Source organism: Peromyscus californicus, unplaced genomic scaffold (genome assembly GCF_007827085.1).
Source record: "Peromyscus californicus insignis strain IS unplaced genomic scaffold, ASM782708v3 Scaffold_10__1_contigs__length_136768540, whole genome shotgun sequence".
Lineage (NCBI taxonomy): Eukaryota > Metazoa > Chordata > Mammalia > Rodentia > Cricetidae > Peromyscus > Peromyscus californicus.
In genome coordinates this window covers 110,949,871-110,972,021 of record NW_026294391.1, presented here as the reverse complement: position 1 = coordinate 110,972,021, position 22,151 = coordinate 110,949,871, and the positions used below count along the sequence as shown (strand labels likewise).

The 22,151-nt window shown below is 39.0% G+C and overlaps 1 protein-coding gene and 1 pseudogene across 4 annotated transcripts in view; one reads left to right on the top strand and one right to left on the bottom strand.

Annotated features, from left to right (window-relative positions):
• The window catches only part of Slc25a14 (solute carrier family 25 member 14), a 41,961-nt gene extending 20,365 nt beyond the window's left edge, over positions 1-21,596 (bottom strand). The window contains exons 1-8 of one of the 4 annotated variants that reach the window (XM_052739131.1): positions 21,467-21,596; positions 21,090-21,336; positions 19,873-19,917; positions 15,231-15,324; positions 13,452-13,599; positions 11,165-11,259; positions 9,371-9,456; positions 6,417-6,512 (exon numbers count right to left, since the gene is read on the bottom strand). In XM_052739131.1, the coding sequence (XP_052595091.1) occupies positions 6,417-6,512; positions 9,371-9,456; positions 11,165-11,259; positions 13,452-13,599; positions 15,231-15,294 (489 nt within the window). In that variant the 5' untranslated portion in view covers positions 15,295-15,324; positions 19,873-19,917; positions 21,090-21,336; positions 21,467-21,596. The remainder of the gene's footprint in view (positions 1-6,416; positions 6,513-9,370; positions 9,457-11,164; positions 11,260-13,451; positions 13,600-15,230; positions 15,325-19,872; positions 19,918-21,089; positions 21,337-21,466) is intronic. The other 3 variants (XM_052739117.1, XM_052739123.1, XM_052739141.1) reach the window with 3 other exon arrangements.
• LOC128111005 (60S ribosomal protein L7a-like) lies at positions 1,604-5,873 on the top strand (annotated as a pseudogene).
• Positions 21,597-22,151: the final 555 nt, after the last annotated feature.

Genomic DNA, 22,151 nt, shown 5'->3' with positions numbered 1-22,151 from the left:
GAGGAAGCAGTCTAGAGAACACAATGCCCACATTCCCATGAGATGGAGTGGGTGGTTTTTGGTCATTCGGTGGGTTATGGATACTTGTCACTGTTTAGGGGAGTTGACTACAAATTGTTATCGGTCATGGTCAAAAAAATTAAACAAACAAGATTTATGGTGATATTTTATTTGTATTAAAATGTTATTTGTATGTTAATAAATAAAGTTGCCCGGGGGTCAGAGCTATTAGCAAGCCATAGGAAAGCAGGGCAGTGGTAGCGTACGCTTGTAATTCCAGCACTTGGTAGGCAGAGCTGGGTAAGTCTCTGTGTGTTCAGGGATACAGCCATTATTGGATACACATGCCTTTAATCTTAGTACCAATCATGGAAAACCTGGAGGCCTATACAGACAGGCTGTGAGGAGGCGGTCATGTGGTTGGGTTTACAACCAATGAGAAGGCAGGACAGGAACTCTATATAAAGACTTTAACACAGGGGTAGCTCTGGTTCGGAGAGGTAGGACCACCGCAGGAGGAAGGGTAAGGTTTTAGCTCTTAGCTCTGACCTCTTGGCTTTCTTCTTTGCATTGGTTCTGTGTTTATTATTTAATAAGAAGGTTGGATACATCTACAAAGATTAGATTCAGGGATCTCTTTCTGAAGAGAAAAAGGGGTAATATAGTATAGAAATGATGGGATAAAAGGGCAGATTGTTGAGTCTACTTTTGAACAACCACTAGTCTTAAAATTTTTACATTGGTATGGATTTTGGTATATTGATAAAATTTAAAATTATTTTTGTTATGCTGTATGTACGCTTCTATTCTTGTTTGTGGTATTGTGCTTATGCAGCTCATTTAAAATGTAATGTATAATTAAGAAATGCAGGTTAATAGTCATTTATAATAATCAAACTTGTAGTCATATTGGGTATGTTTTCAAGATTAAATAAATATATTTTAGATATATATGTAATCTTCAATACTTCAAAGACATTTAAGATGTTTAATAACCTGAGACTTTTCATGACAGTGAGATACCTCTGCTCCTGACAGCACCATTTACTTCAGAAAGAATAATGGGCATCAAAGAACCTCCATATGGAGTTTGCTTTCATTGTGGCAAAACCAGCCATTTGGGCAAGAAATTGCTCTTGCTTTGACTGCTGACAACATGCTGTACAAACTGGACAAACAGGACACAAAGGAAAAAGACTGCTGAACTTTGCCAAGATAAGGTGGAACAGTCCTTCAAACTCCCTGCTTCATAAAAAAAAAAGTCTGCCAGATATTCTAGGCCTGTAGGCCAAAGATTGGATGCCCCACTGCTGCAGAGGAACTTTGTTTTTTTTTTTTTTTTGTTTTGTTTTGTTTTGTTTTGTTTAGTTTTTCGAGACAGGGTTTCTCTGTGTAGCTTTGCGCCTTTCCTGGAACTCACTTGGCAGCCCAGGCTGGCCTCGAACTCACAGAGATCTGCCTGGCTCTGCCTCCCGAGTGCTGGGATTAAAGGCGTGCGCCACCACCGCCCGGCTTTTTGTTTTTTTTTTGTTTTTTTTTTTTTTTTTTGGGAACTTTGGGTGATTGTCCAAGTAGCCAAATGTCTCTGTCATTTCTATATTTTTGGAAGTTGCTTGCAATGTGCTTTGTTTATTCAGGTAATATTATGTCCTATAAGGTCTTTGATGGAGTTGAAGACTAGATAGTTATAGTTATACTTTTCCTTAATTATGATAGAAAATTAGGTTAAAAAAACACTTTGGACTCACCAAAATAGGATAAATAATGGAGCATTTTCTTTGAAATTGCCAAATACAAATGGACTTGACATTGTAAATGTAATTCTTACCTGATAATTGTTATTATATGTAGTTTTACTATGTTAAAGTTAAAACCTTTCCTTTTACAAAAAGGGAGAAATGTTGTGGAATAATCTTTTTGTACACTGTGAAGATGTGTCAATCAGATTGGTTTAATAAAAAGCTGAACAGCCAATGGCTAGCCAGGATTTTGGGGGCAGAGGGGGTAGACAGGATGCTGGGAAGGAGGAGGACATGCCAGGGACACAGAGCAAACAGCATGGGTATTACTAAGAAAAGGTAACCGAGCCATGTAAAAGAACATAGAACAAAAGCTATGGGTTAATTTAAGTTATAAGAGCTAGTTAGAAACAAGCCTAAGCTATCAGCCAAGCTTCCATAACTAATAATAAGTCTCTGCGTGGTTATTTTGGAGCTGGCAGGTGGGACAGAAAAAACAGTATATCTCAAGAAAACATAATAAAATATACTTTTACTTCTTTTCATTACATGCCTTAATAATGTTAAGTAGTCTGGAAAATAATGATAGCTATGTCAACTCCTCAAAAAATCAAACTGAATTACCAAATAATCCAGCAATTCCACTTCTATATATGTACCCCAAAAAATTAAATATAGTGTCTCCAAAAGGATATTTGCATACCCATGTTCATTGCAACATCATTCACAATAGCCCAAAAAATGAAAATGCCCAAACATCCATCAGTGGTTGAATAGATAAACTGTGTGTGCATATTTGTGTGTGTGTGTGTGTGTGTGTGTGTGTGTATGTATACAGTCTGTCTGTGAAGTGTTTAAATAATATACACACATAAATATTATCCAATCTTTAACAGGAAGGAAATTCAAATACATTCTATTGCATGGATGAATTTCAGGGACACTGTGCTAAATGAAATCTCATAAAAGGGCAAACTTAGATGAATCCACTTATTTGAGTTACTTGACAAATTCACAAAAACAGAGAGTAGTATGGGAGTTGCCAGGAGGTAGGGGAAAGTAAGAATGGTTGTTTAGTGGTTATAGAGTCTCAGTTTTGCATGCATTGCATTTCAATGAATTCTGAATTAATCGTGGAGCACAGAGAGGCTCATGAGGCTCCACCTCTGCCTGAGGATCTATAGACGGTTAATGGTTGCTGGGGGAAGAAAAGACATTTTATTTTAGTGATATACACATTGGTAAGGTATCCATGCTCCTGCAAGTAAAACTAATTAAACACATTGGTTCACAAATAAAAACAAAAACATGGAAGTAGAGGGAGACAAACTGGAAAGAGGACAGGGTTCAATAGGAGTAGAAGGTAATAAAGGGTGAAATGAAACTCATTGTTTATAATTAATATATGTTAATAAAAATAATAATTTTTTAAGTTCTGGATATTGGTTGCAAACAATGTGAATAGATTCAATACTATTGAAATTCTATGTGTATTGTATAACAATTACCACAAGTAAAATTAAAAATAAAATGTCTGGGTTCCCCTAACCTAATTTATAATCTCATTGTTTGGTCTTTGTCTCTTGGCATCAATTCATGAAAATGTTCTAGTTCTTGCTATAAATTGGACTAATCAGGAAAGTACACCCTACTGTTATCAGAAAGCAAACCTCAAGGATCATTAATGGTGCTATGATCATTAAGTAAAAAGTTATGTCTATATCAAAAGAATACATAACACAATGTACTTTGCTTCTGTACATTATGTGCCAGGATCATACAAGTAGCGTGGCCATAAAAGTAGTTATATTCAATTATTAGGTATTGGGATATATGCATGTTGTCAGAATTTCACCTCATAAATTACCTGCTAATTGCAAAAGGATGAAAGCTTGCCTTTTATGACAGCAAGAGCTGCTGGACATCATATGACTAAGTAGGCATCTCTGCACAGCTTAATGTGGCATAACCAAACACGCACCTCTTACCTGGATGCAAAAGGTTTAGAATGAATGTAAGAAAGTCAGTAATCTCAAGTTTCAGGCAATAGAGGAACAAGCCAAAGACCACACGTAAATACACTATATGAAAACTATCCTGGTCTCATAAATAGGCGGATTTTTAATATGGTCTAGGTTTTAAGTATTAGGTTCTTTTTTCAGATTTATTTATTATGCATATACCTGTTTTGCCTACATGTATATCTATGCATCACGTGTGTTCCTGGGTTCCTGCAAAAGTTAGAAAAGGGCTTTGATTCCCCTGGAACTAGAGTTATGGATGGTAAAGCTGCCATGTAGTAGCTGGCAACCCAACTATTTCCTCTGCAAGAGCAGCAAGTGTTCTTAACCACTGAGCTATCTCTTCAGCCCCTTAAGTACTGTTAACTTTCTTACAATTGACAATAGTATTGTTAGCATAGAGAATGTTTTGTTCTTTTTCTAAATTTATTTTCCTTTTTATTTTTAATTATGTGTATGCCTATGAAAGGGTATGCACACATGAGTGCAGCTACCTGCCATTACATTTAGCCCAAACTCGGGTTTCTGCAAACACAGTCTGTGCTCTTAACTGATGAGCCATCTCTACCTTCTTATGAGACACATCTTGAAGTGTTTAGGGGACTTTCATAATGTCTATGACATACTATTATATCGTTTAGCAAAATAGTGTGTGTGCTTCTGTACTCAAAGAGACAGATCAAGTAATTATGCCAAAACGTTATCAGTTGTCTAATCCAGATCATGCATATTCATAGTTCAATTCTTTCAGCTCTATTTTGTTTGAATTTTTAAAGTAAGAATTAGCTGTAGAAAATTATAAAGGAAAGAAAATAATAAAGCTCTCAATTTTATTTAAAAGTCTATCAATGGACTTGCCATGCCATTCTGCTCTCTTTGCATATTCTAATAATAGTCTTATTTGCTTAGAATAATTCAATGATCACAACAGAATAAAAAGTTATTCAATAGCCTAGTGTGGTGGCACATGCCTTTAATCCTAGCACTCAGGAGGCAGAGGAGGGGGAGCTCTGTGAGTTTGAGGCCAGCCTGGACTACACAGTACATTCTAGGCCAGCCAAGACTACATAGTAAGATCCTGTCTCAAAAGAAGTTAGGTATAGTGGAACAGACCTGACATCTCAGCACTCAGGAGACATAGGCAGGAGAATCACAAGTTCAAGACCAGTCTGGGCTACTTACTAAACCCTATCTCAAAACAAAACAAAAACAAAAAAGTTATTGCAACAATGACAGCAAAAGGCGAAGTATAGATCTCCGCGACTGCTTATATATTACCCACAATTCCCTTTTCTTTCTCTCTCCTCCAGCCAAGCAAGATGTCCAAGGGAAAGAAGGCCAAGGGGAAGAAGGTGGCCCCGGCCCCCGCCGTCGTGAAGAAACAGGAGGCCAAAAAGGTGGTGAATCCTTTGTTTGAGAAAAGGCCTAAGAACTTCGGCTTTGGGCAGGACATTCAGCCATAAAGAGATCTCACACGCTTCGTCAAATGGCCCCCGCTACATTAGGCTGCAGCAGCAAAAAGCCATCCTCTACAAGCGGCTCAAAGCACCTCCTGCTGTTAACCAGTTCACACAGGCCCTGGACCAGCAAACAGCTACCCAGCTGCTTAGGCTTGCTCACAAGTACAAGCCAGAGACAAAGCAGGAGAAGAAGCAAAGGCTGGTGGCCTGTGCTGAGAAGAAAGCTGCTGGCAAAGGGGACGTCCCAACTAAGGGACCACCTGTCCTCCGAGCGGGGGTCAGTACAGTCACCACCTTGGTGGAGAACAAGAAGGCTCAGCTGGTGGTGATTGCCCACGATGTAGACCCCATTGAGCGGGTGGTCTTCCTGCCTGCCCTGTGTCAAAGATGGGGGTCCCCTACTGCATCACCAAGGGAAAGGCCAGACTGGGGCGGCTGGTCCACAGGAAGACATGCACCACTGTTGCCTTCACACAGGTTAACTCAGAAGACAAGGGTGCTCTGACTAAGCTGGTGGAAGCTATCAATTACAACGACAGATATGATGAGATCCGCCGCCACTGGGAGGCAACGTCCTGGGTCCTAAATCTGTGGCTCAATTTGCCAAGCTGGAAAAGGCAAAGGCCAAAGAACTCGCCACTAAATTGGGTTAAATGTACACTGCTAAGTTTTCTGTACATAAATATAATTACAAACTTATCTTCCATCTAAAAAAAAGCAAAGTATAAATAAAGACTAGACAATAATGACAAAATGTTCAAAGTGATAATCTCTAAGTGGTGGAACTACTGGAATTTTTCCTCATATTTTTGTAAATTTTATCAATATTTTATGGTACATCTTATGCTTTATAATTATAAGGTTAAAAACACTGTTATACTCTTTGAACATAAGCACTATAGAGACCATGACAGATAAACATTACTGTGTTTAATCTGAAACTGACAAAGCTATACTGAACCACTAAATTCACTGTGACGTTTAGGAAAGCAAAATGGCTATCTCAAATAATACGGCATTTTTCTCATACATACAACCCTAAACTGTATGTCTAGACATAGGAACTGCTGGTAAGTTTTGATCCTTTCAGGGGTGGCAAGGAGCTCTTTACCTTGCTTGGGGTTAGTCACAATCTCATGGCTTAATATGAATGTCAAGTAAGGAGTAAAATACAGCACCAGTAAAAGAGTACTCACTCTCCACAGCCCCCTGGTACCTTCTTGCTGGTATATATCGATGAAGCTGCCAATCATGCTCCCTTGGAACAAACTTCCTTGAGCCTGCATCCGAATCTAAAACAAAAAGAAGTGAACATTTTATTTTGGCAGAGAAAACCAAAATGAGAGAGTTCACTCCTTTAAAATTAAGGAATTACTTTACATAATTTATGCCAAAGTATATTCTATAAAGATTCTCATTTGGCCTCATATTTCCCATAGTAAATCTATCTTTTCTGGAGTTGGACAATAACAAGTCTTCAGTGAAATATAACTAGTTTGAGCCAGGCGGTGGTGGCGCACTCCTTTAATCCCAGCACTCAGGAGGCAGAGCCAGGTGGATCTTTGTGAATCCAAGGCCCACCTGTTCTATACAGTGAGTTCTAGGACAGTCATGACTACATAGTAAGACCCTGTTTGAAAAAAGCATGTAATTAGTTCAGTAAAATATTAGGGACTATTCAAATGCCAAAAATCAATATCAACAATCCATTGCTTACATAATGATGACATCCATTTAACAGAATACAATGGAGCCATAACATTTTCCCCTAAAGTATTTGTAGACTTTAGAAAGTGTTAAAAATTAACTGTTAAACAGAAAAGTGCTGCAAAGCAGTATATATAATTCTTACCAAAAACATGGGAAGTTTAGAAAAAACTATAAACACGGTGAGAAGACTAGATGATCATACATACCCAAATATTAATAGAGGTTTACATATGAATGGGGATTCTATAGATGATCATTGTTCTCTTTTGAGTCCAAACCCTAGAACTCATTGTCAAAAGAGAGTTGATTTCAAAAGGTTTCCTCTAACCTCCACATGTACATACATGTGCCCCACACACAAAATTATAGTAATGATGATGATGATAAATTTAATTTGGGGGCTAAAGAGTCAGCTCAGAGTTATTCCAGAGGACCTGGGTTCAGTTCTCAACACCAACATAGGAGCTCACAACTCTCTTTACAGTTCCAGGGGATCCAACGCCCTCTTCAGGCTCTATGGACACTAGGCACATGAGGTACACATGCATACATTCAGGTAAAGTACATATACACAAAAAATAATATTTAAATTTTTAATTTTCTTTTTCTTTTCTTTTTTTTTATTTTCTTTTTTGAGACAGGGTTTCTCTGTGTAGCTTTGGCTGTCTTGGAACTCACTCTGTAGACCAGGTTGGCATTGAACTCACAGATATCCACCTGCCTCTGCCTCCCGAGTGCCAGGATTAAAGGTGTGCGGCACCATCACCTGGCTAATTTCATTTTTAAAAAGAATGATAATTTATACCAGACAATCAAATAATGATCAAAATAGTCTGCAGTTTTATATTTCTGGATTCAACCAATCCCCAATTGAGAAATCTTTGGAAAAAAAACTGCACTTGTACTGAACACGTGTAGAATTTTTCCTCGTCAATATTTCTGGAATAATATAGCAACTATTTATATATGTTTACATTATATTAAACATCATAAGTAATCTAGAGTGGCTTTAAAATATCTAAGGGAATACGCACAGGTTATGCACAAATACTGTTTCATTCTATGTAAGGGACTTGAGCATCCAAGGATTTTGCTATTCACTGGGGCAAAGTCCCGGAAGAAACCCCTATAGATTGGGCTGAGTATTCGCTTATACATTATAGACTCTGCTGTTATTGCTGTAAGGTGACTGACTCTCCTGCCACTTAGTTTGCCACTTGGATCCTAATTTGTACTTTCTCTTATTATAAGCAATGAATTTGACATTTTTTTCTCATAACTCTGGCCTGGAGACACGGCTCGGCAGTTACGAGTACTTGCTGGTCTTCCAGCAGACCTAGGCCCAATTCCAGCACCCACATGGTAGCTCACAACTGTCTGTAACTCCAGTTCCAGGGACTCAGATGTCCTCTCCCAGCTTCCATGAACACTGCATGCACGTGGTACACAGACACACAGACACACATGAAGGCAAAACACCCACACACATAAAACAATATTTTTTAAACTTGAGATTCATGGTTGTAAATACCTGTATTCCCAGTAAGGCAGGAGGACCAGGAATTCAAGGTCATTCTTTGCTACTTAGTGAGTTCAAAGCTAGAATGGACTACATAAGATTCTGTCTCAGAAAAACAAACAAAAATCCCAATTTGTGATTCCCTCACATAGTTTTATCATACATTTAGTGCTTTATTAATTAAGAAGGAAATTTTTACCATTTGTCAGATAAAGCTGAAGGCTGGCATTAAAATAAGTGTTTCATTCTGTGACTGATAAAATGCTAAAGAAGTCCAATCACATTCTTATAAATCAGCAAAATCCAAGATACATCACATTGAAAGTCAAAGCTCATCTTTAATGTAGACAAGGTAAGGAAAGACAGAAACAGTATAAATTTAAGGTAAAGCAGTTATGAAAAGAAACTTCTCTAAAAACCTCTACCTCGATCTATCCTAGTTTGATGTCTCAGATCAATACACCATCTGAAGATCTGGAATAGATAAGGGATATGCCTTTGTCTTGTAAAATGGGAAAAAGGCTATTAGAAACACAAATTCATTCTCACACCACTTGAAGAATATAAACAGAATAAGGAATCTAGAAATCAATTTCCTGCAGAGCTTTGAAAAGAATCTGTAGTGGATAGCAAAGCCCAGGCTGAAAACCAATGGATTAATGCATATCACCTTAAAATATTTTTGAACATCTACTATGAAGCATAATGTTATACAAGTTTACATATATTAACTCTAATTCTTAACAACTTTATGCTAAAAGCACTGCATTATCTTCATTCCAAAACAAGAATGAATGAGACATTACGTGGTTAAGAAATTTACCCAAGAATTTAGAACTAACAATGGACAGATAAGAATCTGAACTCGAATCTGAGTTAAAGCTGTGGTCTTTCAACTCACATTGCAGACATCTCTCTTACCTTTAGAACATCAGTGGGATTGGCTATAGTAGATGAAATCACTCCTGACACTACCCCACAGATCATATTAATCAGGAGAGTTTCATCTGTGAAAATATAAAATAAATAAATAAATAAAGGCTCATTTTATTAAGTATTGGTGAGACACCGTATGAAGAAAATCCTTTCCAGAGAGATGACATGAAAAGGAACTTCAAGGTTTATCAAAGTAAAGATTTTCAAATATCTGTAGACCATCCCAAATTTATACAAAATATATACAAATTATAAAATATAAACCATTATTTCCTTAGAAACATTATCTTGAAGACATCATATTCTTCTACATAATTGTCAGTATACTACACAAATTAGAATGTGGTATTTTCTTATTAACCACTTCAAACATATAATGCATCTGATTATAAATTTTTTAAATTTTTTTGATATTATAATTTATGGTTTTGTTTTGTTTTGTTTTTCAGTTTTTCAAGACAGGATTTCTCTTTGTAATAGCCCTGGATGTTCTGGAGCTCAGTCTGTAGACCAGGCTGGCCTTGAACTCAGAAATCTGCTTGCCTCTGCCTCCCGAGTGCTGGGATTAAAAGCGTGTGCCACCACTGCCTGAGATTATAATTTAATTACAACATTTCTCCCTTCCCTTTTTTCCCTCCAAAGCCTTCCCTATACCTCTCCCTGTTCTTCAAATTTATGGTGTCTTTTTTCACTAATTGTTACTACATGTACATGTGAACATACATATCACCGGGTGGTGGTGGTGCACACCTTTAATCCCAGCACTCGGGAGACAGAACCCGGCAGATCTCTGTGAGTTCGAGGCCAGCCTAGTCTACAGAGCAAGATCCAGGACAGGCACCAAAACTACACAGAGAAACCTGCTGTGGAATGTTCTGTATGCTGTGAATATGTGTTGCTCTGATTGGTTGATAAATAAAATGCTGATTGGCCAGTAGCCAGGCAGGAATTATAGGCAGGATAAGCAGACAAGGAGAATTCCGGGAAGAGAAAGGCTGAGTCGGGAGATACCAGCCCACCATCCAGGGAGCAGCATGTAATGGCACACAGGTAAAGCCACAGAAAACATGGCAACATATAGATTAACAGAAATGAGCTGAGTTTAAGTGAAAGAGCTAGTCAGTAATAAGCTTGAACTAATGGCCATACAGTTTGTAAATAATATAAGCCTCTGTGTGTTTACTTGGGTCCAGTGGCTGCAGGACTCATGGGTGAGAGAGATTTGTCCTGACTGCAGGCCAGGTGGGACACAGGAAAACCCTGGCTACAGAAACCCTGTCTCAAAAAAAACAAAAAATAAAAACAAAACATATGTACATTTTATATATATATAAAATGGCTGTTCTAGGCTTCTTCAAGAATGACAACAAGTTTGTTTTTTTTTAAGAATTGCTATTTTGCGGGGAGGACATATATCATGGCCTCATATATATGTATGAAGGTCAGAGTTCAACTTTACAGAATGTGTTCACTCCTTCCACATTTGCATAGGTTACAGGTATCAAACTCAGGTAGTTACACTTGCATGAATTTACCCATTAAGCCATCTTGCCAGACTACAAGTTTTCTTTAGTTGATTGTAAAAGATACATTTGAAGAGCAGGTTCCTCTAACCCACATATCCCCTCTGTAGGGATTTAGGCCAAGTCAACAGATGCTCCCTTTATCCCCACAGTGACTGTCTTTCACTCTCTGGTATCATGAGGTAAATATTTCACATTAAGCATGATTTCAACAATCCTTTGAGGATAACCTCGAAAGACAGTTGAGCATACTGACCTTCCAAACGTTCTACAAATAACCGCTTCAAGCTTTGGTAAATACCAATTTTGATGGTGCCATATGATGCCTGTCTTAGCAAAGCAGGGGCAATTCTGCCCAAAAAAAGAGAGAGAGAAAGAGAAGTTAATTTTATTTAACACGTACTTGTAGATTTTACAATTATTTTATCTATATCTTTCCAAGCAATACAGCATGCATTTTTTTTCACTCACCCATGAAAAACTGACAAAGAAAGAAAAAGATGCCATGAATATGAGAGAGGGGAAAGATATACATGGAAATGGGTGGAGGGAGAAAGGGAAGGAGGAAATTATATAATTGTAATTCAAAAATGTTAAATATTATAAAAAATAATAAAAAGTACACAGGATACAGCCAGGTCTGGCAGAACAGTTCTGTAATCCCAGCAGCTACTTGCAGGCTAAGGTAGGAGAATGAGGAGTTCCCGGCCTGCTTGAACTAGGGTGAGTACAAGGCAAGCCTGAGCAGCTTAATATGGCCCTCTCTTACATAAAAAGTCAAGAGGAGGACTAGGCAGTTCACAGATAGAGCACTTGCATAGCATGTGTTAGACCCTAGGCTCAATCACCAGTATTAGAAAACAGTCGGGGGGTAGGCAGAGAATATGTAGCCAAAGCATAGCTGAGAATAATTTATAGTCAAGTGCTCACCCAACCTCTAGAAGTATGAAAAATTCATTCCCGCTATTTACAAGACATCAAGTATATGTACTTTGTTACAGTGGCCCAAACTAAGAGTATTAAAATTTTACAAAATAAAATTGAATTCATCGTTTTTAAATTTTTCAGATTATGTTTACTTTTATTTTATGTATATGGGTATTTTGCCTACAAGTATATCTGTGCACCATGTGCATGCAATGCCCATGGAGGCCAGAGGAGGGCATAAGATCTTCTAGAACTGGAGTTACAGGCAGTAGTTAATCACCATGTGGGTACTGGAAATGGAACCCAGGTCCTATGGAAGAGCAGCCAGTGCTCCTAACTACTGAGCCATCTCTCCACCCCCATTGAATTAATAGTTTTATAAAAGTTCAAAAATTAGAAATTCCCAGCCCAAACAAGTTTACCAAAAAACGGTTGAAGAATTAACATTAATCTTATACAATTTCTCGAGAAAACAGAAGCAGGAATGTTTCCCAAATCATTTTGGCTAGCATTACCTTGATAGCAAAAAAACAGATAAAAATAGTACAAACAAAAACCACAGACCTATATCGCTCATGAACTTAGATGCAAAAATCCTTTAGAAAAGATGAACAAATTGAATGTAGCCATCTACAAGAGTTAAGACACTAACCCACACCTTATAGGTTAAAAAAAAATCAACCTTTATTTCCTACCAATTGCAGATACATCTTTAACCCGATCAAAAAGGAAGCAATAGCGCCAAGCTCTCAACCTACTGAAATTCTGCTCATAAACTGAAGATGTTCTCACTCATGCCTCCTTTGAGATTCATCCAAATTGCAGAACTATACTTTAAGAGATATAAATAGAAATAAAGCAACAGCTCAAATGGTTAGGATTGAAGAAGAAGAAAAAACAGATGACTAAATATGCATATTTCTGACTCTATTACTTGTATCAGGAAAAGAATATCGAGGTTATCTATGCTAATGAAAGAACAAGGTAAATGAGATGATCCATGAATCATTTCATTCTGGATGAAGATCGGTTTTTTTGTTTGCTTTTTTGCTTTTTTCTTTTCCTCTAAGAAAACTATATTTTAAATAAGCCCAACCCAGGTCACTGGCAAAATTGATTTCCATCCTCCCAGCAATTCTGGTAGCCTAGACTTAGGATGGACTAGGAAATCAGCAGCAGGTGAACTACAAACTGGACAATAAATCATAAACAGAGGGGTAATCAAGAGGTGATGAAAAAAGGTTCTCCCTTTCTCCTATTCTTCACTCCTATTTAATATGCCAAAATAGTGTATCTTTCACAAAGAACGTCTTAAAGGAAGCCAGTGTTTGCCAAATCAGAAAAATTCTCACAAGAATGTATACAGCTAATTGGTGCTGCTTTTACAACAGCCACCAATGAGTGTCAGGAAGCCAGAAAAAAAAGCTTATGATGCAATGATATTATCCATCTTCACATTTCTTACATACAGCCAGATTAACACAAAATCCAAAGCTCAAGACTTACAAGCAGATGAAATATACAAAAGCCCACCAATACAGAACTACAAGTTGAAATGTGAATGGTGTAAACTATCATGCAGTTGTTCATGACAGAAGGAAAGAAGCCAGACTTACCCTGAATACAGAGCCAAGATCCCTTCTTCTTTATAAATTCGGAACAAGGCATGAAACATCCCTCTATATTTTATTTCTTTGAAACGGACATCGATGCTCTGGCCTTGGACTTGCAGCCGTGTTTTAGTAAGGTCCACAGGGAAAGTGCCTATGAAGGAACACACTCCTAAGTATTTACAAAGAACACAAGTATGTTTTGGCTAAATATAAGGCAATGACAATATTGGAAATCTAAGACAGGGCCCTCTTCATAACACTCAGATATCTACTCCACCACCACTGCCAGAGGGTAAAGGCTCTAAGTGAAGTGAAATGCACTAGCCTCTCTAGGAAGCACAACTTGCCACACAGTATACCTGATATTTTCTGTCAGAAATGCAAAGAAGTTTAGATGTTTCTCTCACTTTGTCTGTAACATACCAATGCCAATGACATTTATTAGTCTTTTCCTCCCATTCTCTCCCACCTCAAGTCTCCCTGTCTCTCCCTCATAAAATCCCCTCACATTATCACAAGCACAAGAAAGCATGGGATCGCTGCTTTAGATGCTCTTAGATGCAGTTCCAATAGTGTGGGGGTGGGGGTGTCGGCATGTGTGTGTTTACAACTTCCTAATACTATGAGAGAAACTGGCCAAGTCTCACTTGGCTCTATTCATCATGGTGCCTTGGATAGTTCAGGAGTAATACCCGCAGAGTACTTAAGCCATTATTTTTTTCAATTAGGCTTTATTTATTTGTGTGCATGCATATGTATGTGTGGGGGGTACATTTGCCATGGCTCATGCATGGACATCAGAGGACAGCCTTCAGGAATTGGTTCTGTCTTACAACCATATGGGTCCCAGGGATCAAATTCAGGTCCCTCAAACTTGGCAGCATGCATTTTTACCTGCTGAGCCTTCTTGTCATCTCTAGCAGGATTCTTCAATAAAACTCTCTTTTCTTATCTCAGCACATAAAAGTGGTTGTTGCATGAACAAACTGGGTTTTAAGAAAGATTTCAAGATCTAAAACTAGCAAGCTCTTTATATATGTAGTTCTGAACTTTTGTGACCTGGATAGTATAAGACCAGAGTATATAGCAAGAAAGTCAACAAACACTGCTGAATTGTAGATACTTAGGAATCATTTAGGGAAAAGAAAAATCTGGAAAATGAAAAGTCACAATCTAAAAATATTTCAAAATTTAAACCAAAATAGAGATGACTCTTGTTTGATCTTGTTTGCTTCTAAAATGGAAATGAGATTTTCAAAAAAGAAGCCTTGATAAGAAGAAAATTATAATCTTAGCATAAATGAAAGACCATTAGTACAAGGAATACACAGAAACCACTGTCATATATAGTCCTCCATGATTATGTATGTTTGGCTTGGAAAAATTAACAAATCACTAAGCTATCAAAAATGTTCAAAATTTGACTTCTTAATCCCATTCGCTTTATCATTACTAACACCTTCTCAGGAATATTCCTTGATAGCTATAAAACAACAATATTTTTTGGTTTTTCAAGACAGGATTTCTCTGTGTAGTAGCCCTGGTTGTTCTGGAAATCACTTTGCAGACCAGGCTGGCCTCGAACTCAGAGATCCACCTGCCTCTGCCTCCCGAGTGCTGGGATAAAAGCTGTGCACTACCACTGCCTGGCACAATAATTTTTAAAACAAAGATGACAACACTCTTTTTATTTGTTCTCTGGTTTTCTCCAAAAATAATTGGTACCATATATAACAATCTGTGAAATAAAACATACTTGTCATTCTTTTTTCAGATTCTTACCGAACTCGGCAACAATAGAGGCAAGGCCGCCATACACAAAAGGTTTCCAGTTCAGACCAGACATCTCATGGCTTAAAGTGGAACTTTTCTGATGCTAAAAATAAACACGAATCAGAAAAGGGCACAACAATGAAGAGAGTATTGGTTAACACTTGGTTATATGATCTGAATCAACAAAACTGGCAAATCAAACAAATGTAGAGGAAAAAATAAAAACCACCAAGTGGAATGAGACAAAATGGAAAGTCCTGTTTCATGTGCTGGATGATGATGATGAGTTCGTTCTTTAATGTCATTCTGTAGGGTAGGTGTACAGTCACTCAAAAAATCAACATGTGCCCTTCATTCTTTCTAATTTAATTTTCCACTGTTCCCCACCCAAAGAAGCTTCAGCCCATCCAGCACACCCATCTGTGACATTCATCTAGACAATCACCAGTCAAGGAAACTGGAATTCACGTTACATAGGCTGAGGCATCTTATAAAAGCAGTTCATGGTATTCAGTTAGCTTGATTCAGGCACAAAGGACAAGCTCCCAGCACTACCCCCTAATGTTCTCTGCTCTCTCAGCTCTCCACTAAAATTTAGCATCTCAGTTCTAGGAACTGAGTTAGCTATACACCAAAGCAGGTAACTCAGTGAGGCCCACACTGAGCTAAGGAGCAATTCACCTTGCTTCTGGCTCCTGGAGAAATGACAGCAACGTGGATCTATCACACTTCTGACATTGAACATCAGCCATCCAGTGATCTCCTTTCCCTTTCCCTGAACTTGAATAACATATGCAAGTACTATACTTTTTATGTTCTAATTCTTTAGTAATGTACTTCTGTCCCCAGCCATTTTACTTCTTCCCCATCAAATCCATCTTAGATCTGGCATCTTCAAAATCTTCAGCTTTGCCAGGGCAGTGGTGGCACATGCCTTTAAGCCCAACACTTGGGAGGCATAGGCAAAGGCAGGTGGATCTCTGTGAGTCTGAGGCCAGCCTGTTTAACAAAGTTCCAGGACAGCCAGGGCTACACAGAGAAACCCTGTCTCAAAAAACAAAAACAACTAAAAAACTTCAGTTTTATGTTTTCTGCCACTCTCAGCTCCTTCACTCTTGGATTTGTTTTTCCACAGCTCTAGCATCTAGGCAAATATTTGTCAAATTGTAGCATGTACCAGAAAGGTTATTAAAGCATGAACTGCTGAGCCTCTCCCCCAGAGTTTCTAATTGGCGGTTTAAATCTTGCCCTGAGAATCTGCAAGGTCTCAAAGAATACTGATGCTTTAAAACTACTGCTGTAGACATCACCTGCTAAATCCTGGTCCACTTGGAAACACTACTTTTTCTTAAAAGAATTTCAGATTTCCTTGAAATATTTCTTTCTTTTTCAGAGCTTCAAAGTTTGTATACTTCCCGATTTCAAAAGGGTTAATGGTCAAAAAGGAACACACTGAAATCAGATCATCTAACATTGAATAATGGCCCCAGATTCACATCTTGACTCTCACTTAGTAGTTGTGGCTCTGGGAAAGTTATTCAGTCTTTCTCTGCCTCCATTTTCTGAAAGCGATAATAATAAAAACTCATGCCATAGGTTTGTTGTGTTGTGTATAAGTAATACATATTAAACACCTAGAAAAATCCCTGAAACTTGGCTCAATAAGTTAGCTAGTTATGACTACACTGCTGAATTTACATTTTAATAGATAGCATGTGCTGTCTATCTTCCCCTTGCCAAGTGTGGCTTAGCACCATTGAGCCACTTTCTGTTCTTAGAGGCAAGAGGGTTTTGATTTATTTTTTACAAAAGTAATTCTCTGCAACGAAGCAAAGAGTAATTTTCCAGAGAGGCTAGCAAGCACGCACATAAATGTCTTAGTTACATACTACAGAAATAGTTGTGGAAGCTTCCTTTCAAACATAGTATATATTGCATATGTGAGAGAGAGCCCTATAGGAGGAAAGATCATTACAACTCTAAAGAGCAAATTGATAGGGAAAAGAGAACTAGGGCATTCCTCCTCAAGTGACAAGAAAAAATCAATTTTAAGTCAGACGTGGTGGCACATGCCTGTAATTCCAGCACTTGGAAATAGGAGTCAGGAAGATCAGTAGTTCAAATTCACCCTTCCTTTCCCACATAGGGAGTTTGAGATCAGCCTGAGCTATGTAAGACTCTGTCTCCAAAAAAAACACAAAAAAGAGGGGAAAATCACTCTCTGGTGTCAAATTTAGAGATTTCCCTAAATAGCCTTTGATATTTCAAATGTCTGCTGTGCTTCTCCCCCAGACTTTCCCTTTACAACTTCATGCATCCTTTCTCAGTACAGAAAAAAATTCTTCCACATCTTTAGGACATACTACTCAATGTTTTAGAAAATATTTAGTGTTTTATCATTTTTTTTGTGTGTGTATGAGTGTAGCTAGAGTTTTCCTGCCTGGCCCACAGTCAGGACAAATCTCTCACCTGCCAATCCCACAGTCGCTCAGACCCGACCAAGTAAACACAGAGACTTATATTGGTTACAAACTGTATGGCCGTGGCAGGCTTTTTGCTAACTGTTCTTACAGCTTAAATTAATCCATTTCTATAAATCTATACCTTGCCACATGGCTCGTGGCTTACCGGCATCTTCACATGCTCTTTGTCATCTTGGCGGCTGGCAGTGTCTCTGACTCAGCCTTCCACTTCCCAGCTTTATTCTCCTCCTTGTCCCGCCTATACTTCCTCCTGCCTGACTACTGGCCAATCAGTGTTTTATTTACCAACCAATCAGAGTAACACATTTGCCATACAGAACATCCCACAGCATATGAGTGTTTGCTTACATGTATGTCTCTGTACCACATGCATGCCTAATGACCATGAAGGCCAGAAGAGGGTGTTTGATCCCCTGGAACTGGTCACAGGTGGTTGTGAGCTGCCATGTGAGTGTTGGGACTTGAACCTGAGTCCTCTGGTAGAGCAGCTACTGCTCTTAACAACTGAGCCATCTCTCTAGCCTTCTACCCAATCTTTTAATGAGGAAAACGCTCAATGTTCAGGAGCAATAACAAATCACTAAGTGTTGGGAACAGAGACATACTAGGAAACAGAAAGATCAGTCTCTGGATCTTAGGTCAGGTAGCCCAGGGGTTCCTAAAGAAGTTTGTTTTTTGTTTTGTTTTTCAGCTACACATATGTCGTCATCTAAATGACTACTAAATCCTATTGTTTATCCCTGGAGCACTGATAAATTGTCTTTCTTATATAAAATTATAATGGTAGTAGGTAGTTGATAATATTTAGTGTCTTTATTTGGCAAAATAAGCATAGCGATCTTCATCTGTATCCCCTCCGCCATGTTTTCATCTAAATTCCATTAGTCCATAAAATTACACAAGCCTGTAGAAGACTGACCAAAACCAACACTGTCCCTCTACCATCTCCCGGGTCACATGGGATAGTAACATCTTTCACTCCAATGTTAAAAATCAAAGTTATGAAAGAAATTCTGTATCTCCTTTTATTAGACTTTATACAGCCCTTCCTTAAAACAATTTGGAGGCACACTGAACAAATTTATGTCCCCACAAAGGAGCCCTTCAAATATTTAAAGTCAGCTTTCATGTTCCTACATTTTTCTTTCTCGGGCTAAATAGTCCTGATCATTTTCTTCATTCTATATGTTTTACTTCAGTTACTATGCCTGAAGACCTCCGTTTCTTTTCAGAGAGGCATATCATACAACTGAAGCATTAAAGTTTCAGTGAATACCAAAGTCTTTTACATAAAGCTAGATACATGGATCCAATTTATGCCTCACCTATTATTCTACAGCTATGCAATTTTTTTTGAGAAATCTGTTTACTCAACATCTTAAATTCAGGCATAAAATGATGACGAGGGTGAGGTTTATTCTCTAGTTATCCCATCTCTTCTCCTCTTAAATAGGTAAGATTCCCTAAAAGATGATGCCATATTTCAAAAAACTTTTTATAGGGGCTGGAGACATGGCTCAGAGGTTAAGAGCACTGGCTGCTTTACAAGAGGTCCTAAGTTCAATTCCCAGCAACCACATGGTGGCTCACAACCATCTACAATAAGATATGGTGCCCTCTTCTGGCCTGCAGGCATACATGCAGGCAGAACACTGTATACATAATAAATAAATCAATCTTAAAAAAAACCTTTTATAAACCTCATAGAAACTAGTATAGAATGAGGACAAACATATCAAATAGTTGAGTGTCTTATGTATGCAACCTGTATATAAACAATTACAGAAGAAGCCACAAAAGTAATTTGCTGGACCTGGCCAATACTATACACCTTATACAACACTCTCCTGATCCCCAGATTCTCTACCTAGAAACCCTTGTCTCTTGCTTATGTTGCAGAGAATTGCTTCGTAAAGTATTCCAACTCCTCATAAAGTTATTTTGACTTATGGAGGCTAACCTAAGTTTTGGGTGAAAGGACAGAAAACATATCTAAGTAACAATATAAATACAGTGCCCTAAATATTTTTATTATATAAAGAAGCCAATGAAATTTGTCTTCAGAATTTGTGCATCTATTCCTAGAATCTGATTGTGGAAATCTTGATATCCTAACAAATAACAATAAAAATATCCTAGAATCCATATTATGTAGCCCCTACACTTACTTCAAAGTCTGGTCAGGAAATTCTGGGTGACCTTCTTGGTTTCTCCTTTAAGAAAGAGTAGGTATTAGACACGTTCAGAACATTCTCATGTTCGGAAGACAGCAATAGGAAGCCTAAAGCTATGTGTTAAAGGCATACTAAATACTCAAACCTGCAATGTGCTCTGAATATAATTGGTCAAGCTTGTAAAAATCACAGCCTGGTGTGGTGATTGATGTTTTTGAATCCAGCACCTGAGAGGCAGAAGCAGATGGATCTCTGTTCATCTGAAGTCAGCCTGTTCTACATAGTGAGACCCTGTCTCAAAAAAATTCACAGAAATATATTCTAATGTAGACAATATTTGTCAGTCCACTTATCTTCCCTGGACAATCATCTGGTAGAAGAAATTAATTATTTTGTTAGAAAAAAATAAATGTTAAACTGTATAGCAATCTATAAGAGCAAGAAAACAATAGGCATGTGTTTGAATGCTTTGGAAAAGCTATTGGAAGTGAGAGAATTTAAATTGGGTCTCAATAGTGAGCAGATCGAATCTGGGTAGGAGCAGGTAAGGAAGATATCTGGGATGGGTGAATAGGATGCACAAAGAGAGATGTGCAAACATACACAATCGCGTGGAGGTAGGCATCAATATAGTTTGTACTGAGACAGAAATGAAGGACCCAAGCAGAATACACAATATGCTTTTTGGCTGAACAAGTGTTCTACTTGAAAGGCTTGAAAACAAGATGTTGGAGGAAGACTGATTCTATTTATAGGGAAATGAATTAAGGTAATACCCTGTTTTAATTAGCTAGTAGGGACTACAAGCACAGTGGGTTGCAAACAGAAGAGGTAGGGAAAATAGCTTAGGAGGGTGTAAAGTAGGCAAAAAAAAAGAATGCTCATTAGCAATGGGGTTAATCTGTTGAAATGGAGACAAAAGACACTTCACGATATAAATGAAGAGGAGGAAAGAGTTAATGGCTACTCTAAGCATCTCTAGGGGTTGGGCAAGGAAGCACTGGTAGAAAACTATAAATGTCCCTGCTGTTACCTTGTCTGAGAAACAAAATTCATGCTAATAATAGCTGTGATCCCAATCAAGTAACTGAACTGCATTTTAATAGATGCCTTCAATGCCTCAACCTCAGGAGTGACAGGGGGATAGAAAGTAATGGGGAGCATCTCTCAACAGCATCCCTCACACTGATACAATGGAGATGTTTGCTTACTCCGCTTACAATCACAGCCGCCGTTGCAAACTTCACCCTTAGAAAAATTAGGATTATTCCGGGAAAGATACCCATTCACCCTCTGGGTAGCAGGATCTTGCCAGTTCCTCAGCTGTCAGAGCGAGTTCGTAGAGAGAAGGGAGGCGCCTGAAGGAGGCGGCCTCCCGGGGGGATCGAGGAAGCAGGGTTCAATCGAAGAAGTAAAGCCACCGATGCCAGAAGAGTGAAAGACAGGGAAGGGACTCAGCTGAGGGGAGAGAGAGATCAAAGGACCGTTAAGCCCCTCCCAGGCCGGGAACCAGGCCAGCCCGGCCCTGCGCGGCCTGCCTCAACCCAACCCCGCTCCCCAACCTGGAAGTCCAGGAGCTCCCCCTCACCTGCTCAAGCTCATCAGACGACTGGGAAGCGGAGGCTCCCACAGTAGGAAACGCCACCGCAGCGCCAACCCGGAAGCATTGAAAGGAACGGAAGTAACCAAGGCGTCGCCTCGGCAACAGTGGCGCAAACCATCCTAACTCCGCCCCCTCCTAGCCTGAAAAGGAAGGCGCGAATGAAAGGAAACCATTAGGGTCAAAAGGCCAGAGTCCTGAAAGCCGTGCAAAAGGTCGGGAGCCAGCCACCTGCTTTTCCAGAGAGGGCGCTAAGGCGTGAGAATGCGGCCGCTTCTGCCCGGAATGTGCTCACCAGAGAGGGCAGAGGCGATGCCATGTCACCCACCCCCCTGGAGCTTACCAGATGGTCCGTGTAGCCTTAAAAATGCGAGACGGCGGGAGGGGCGTCGCTTAAAGGGAGGTCGATCAAAAGATTTCAGATAAAGTGGGAGAATTTCTTTTGCCTGCTTTTGGGACCCTTTTCCTCCTACTGGGTTGGCTCCCTCAGCCTTGACATGAGGGTTTGTGCCTAGTCTTACTGTAACTTGTTATGCCATGTTTGGTAGATATCCCTGGGAGGCCTGCTCTTCTCTGAAGGGAAGCAGGAACAATGGGTCTGGAGGAACAGGGGAGGGGAGGAGGGGGACTGGGAGCAGGGAAGGGAGGGAAAAACTGCGGTTGAGGATGTAAT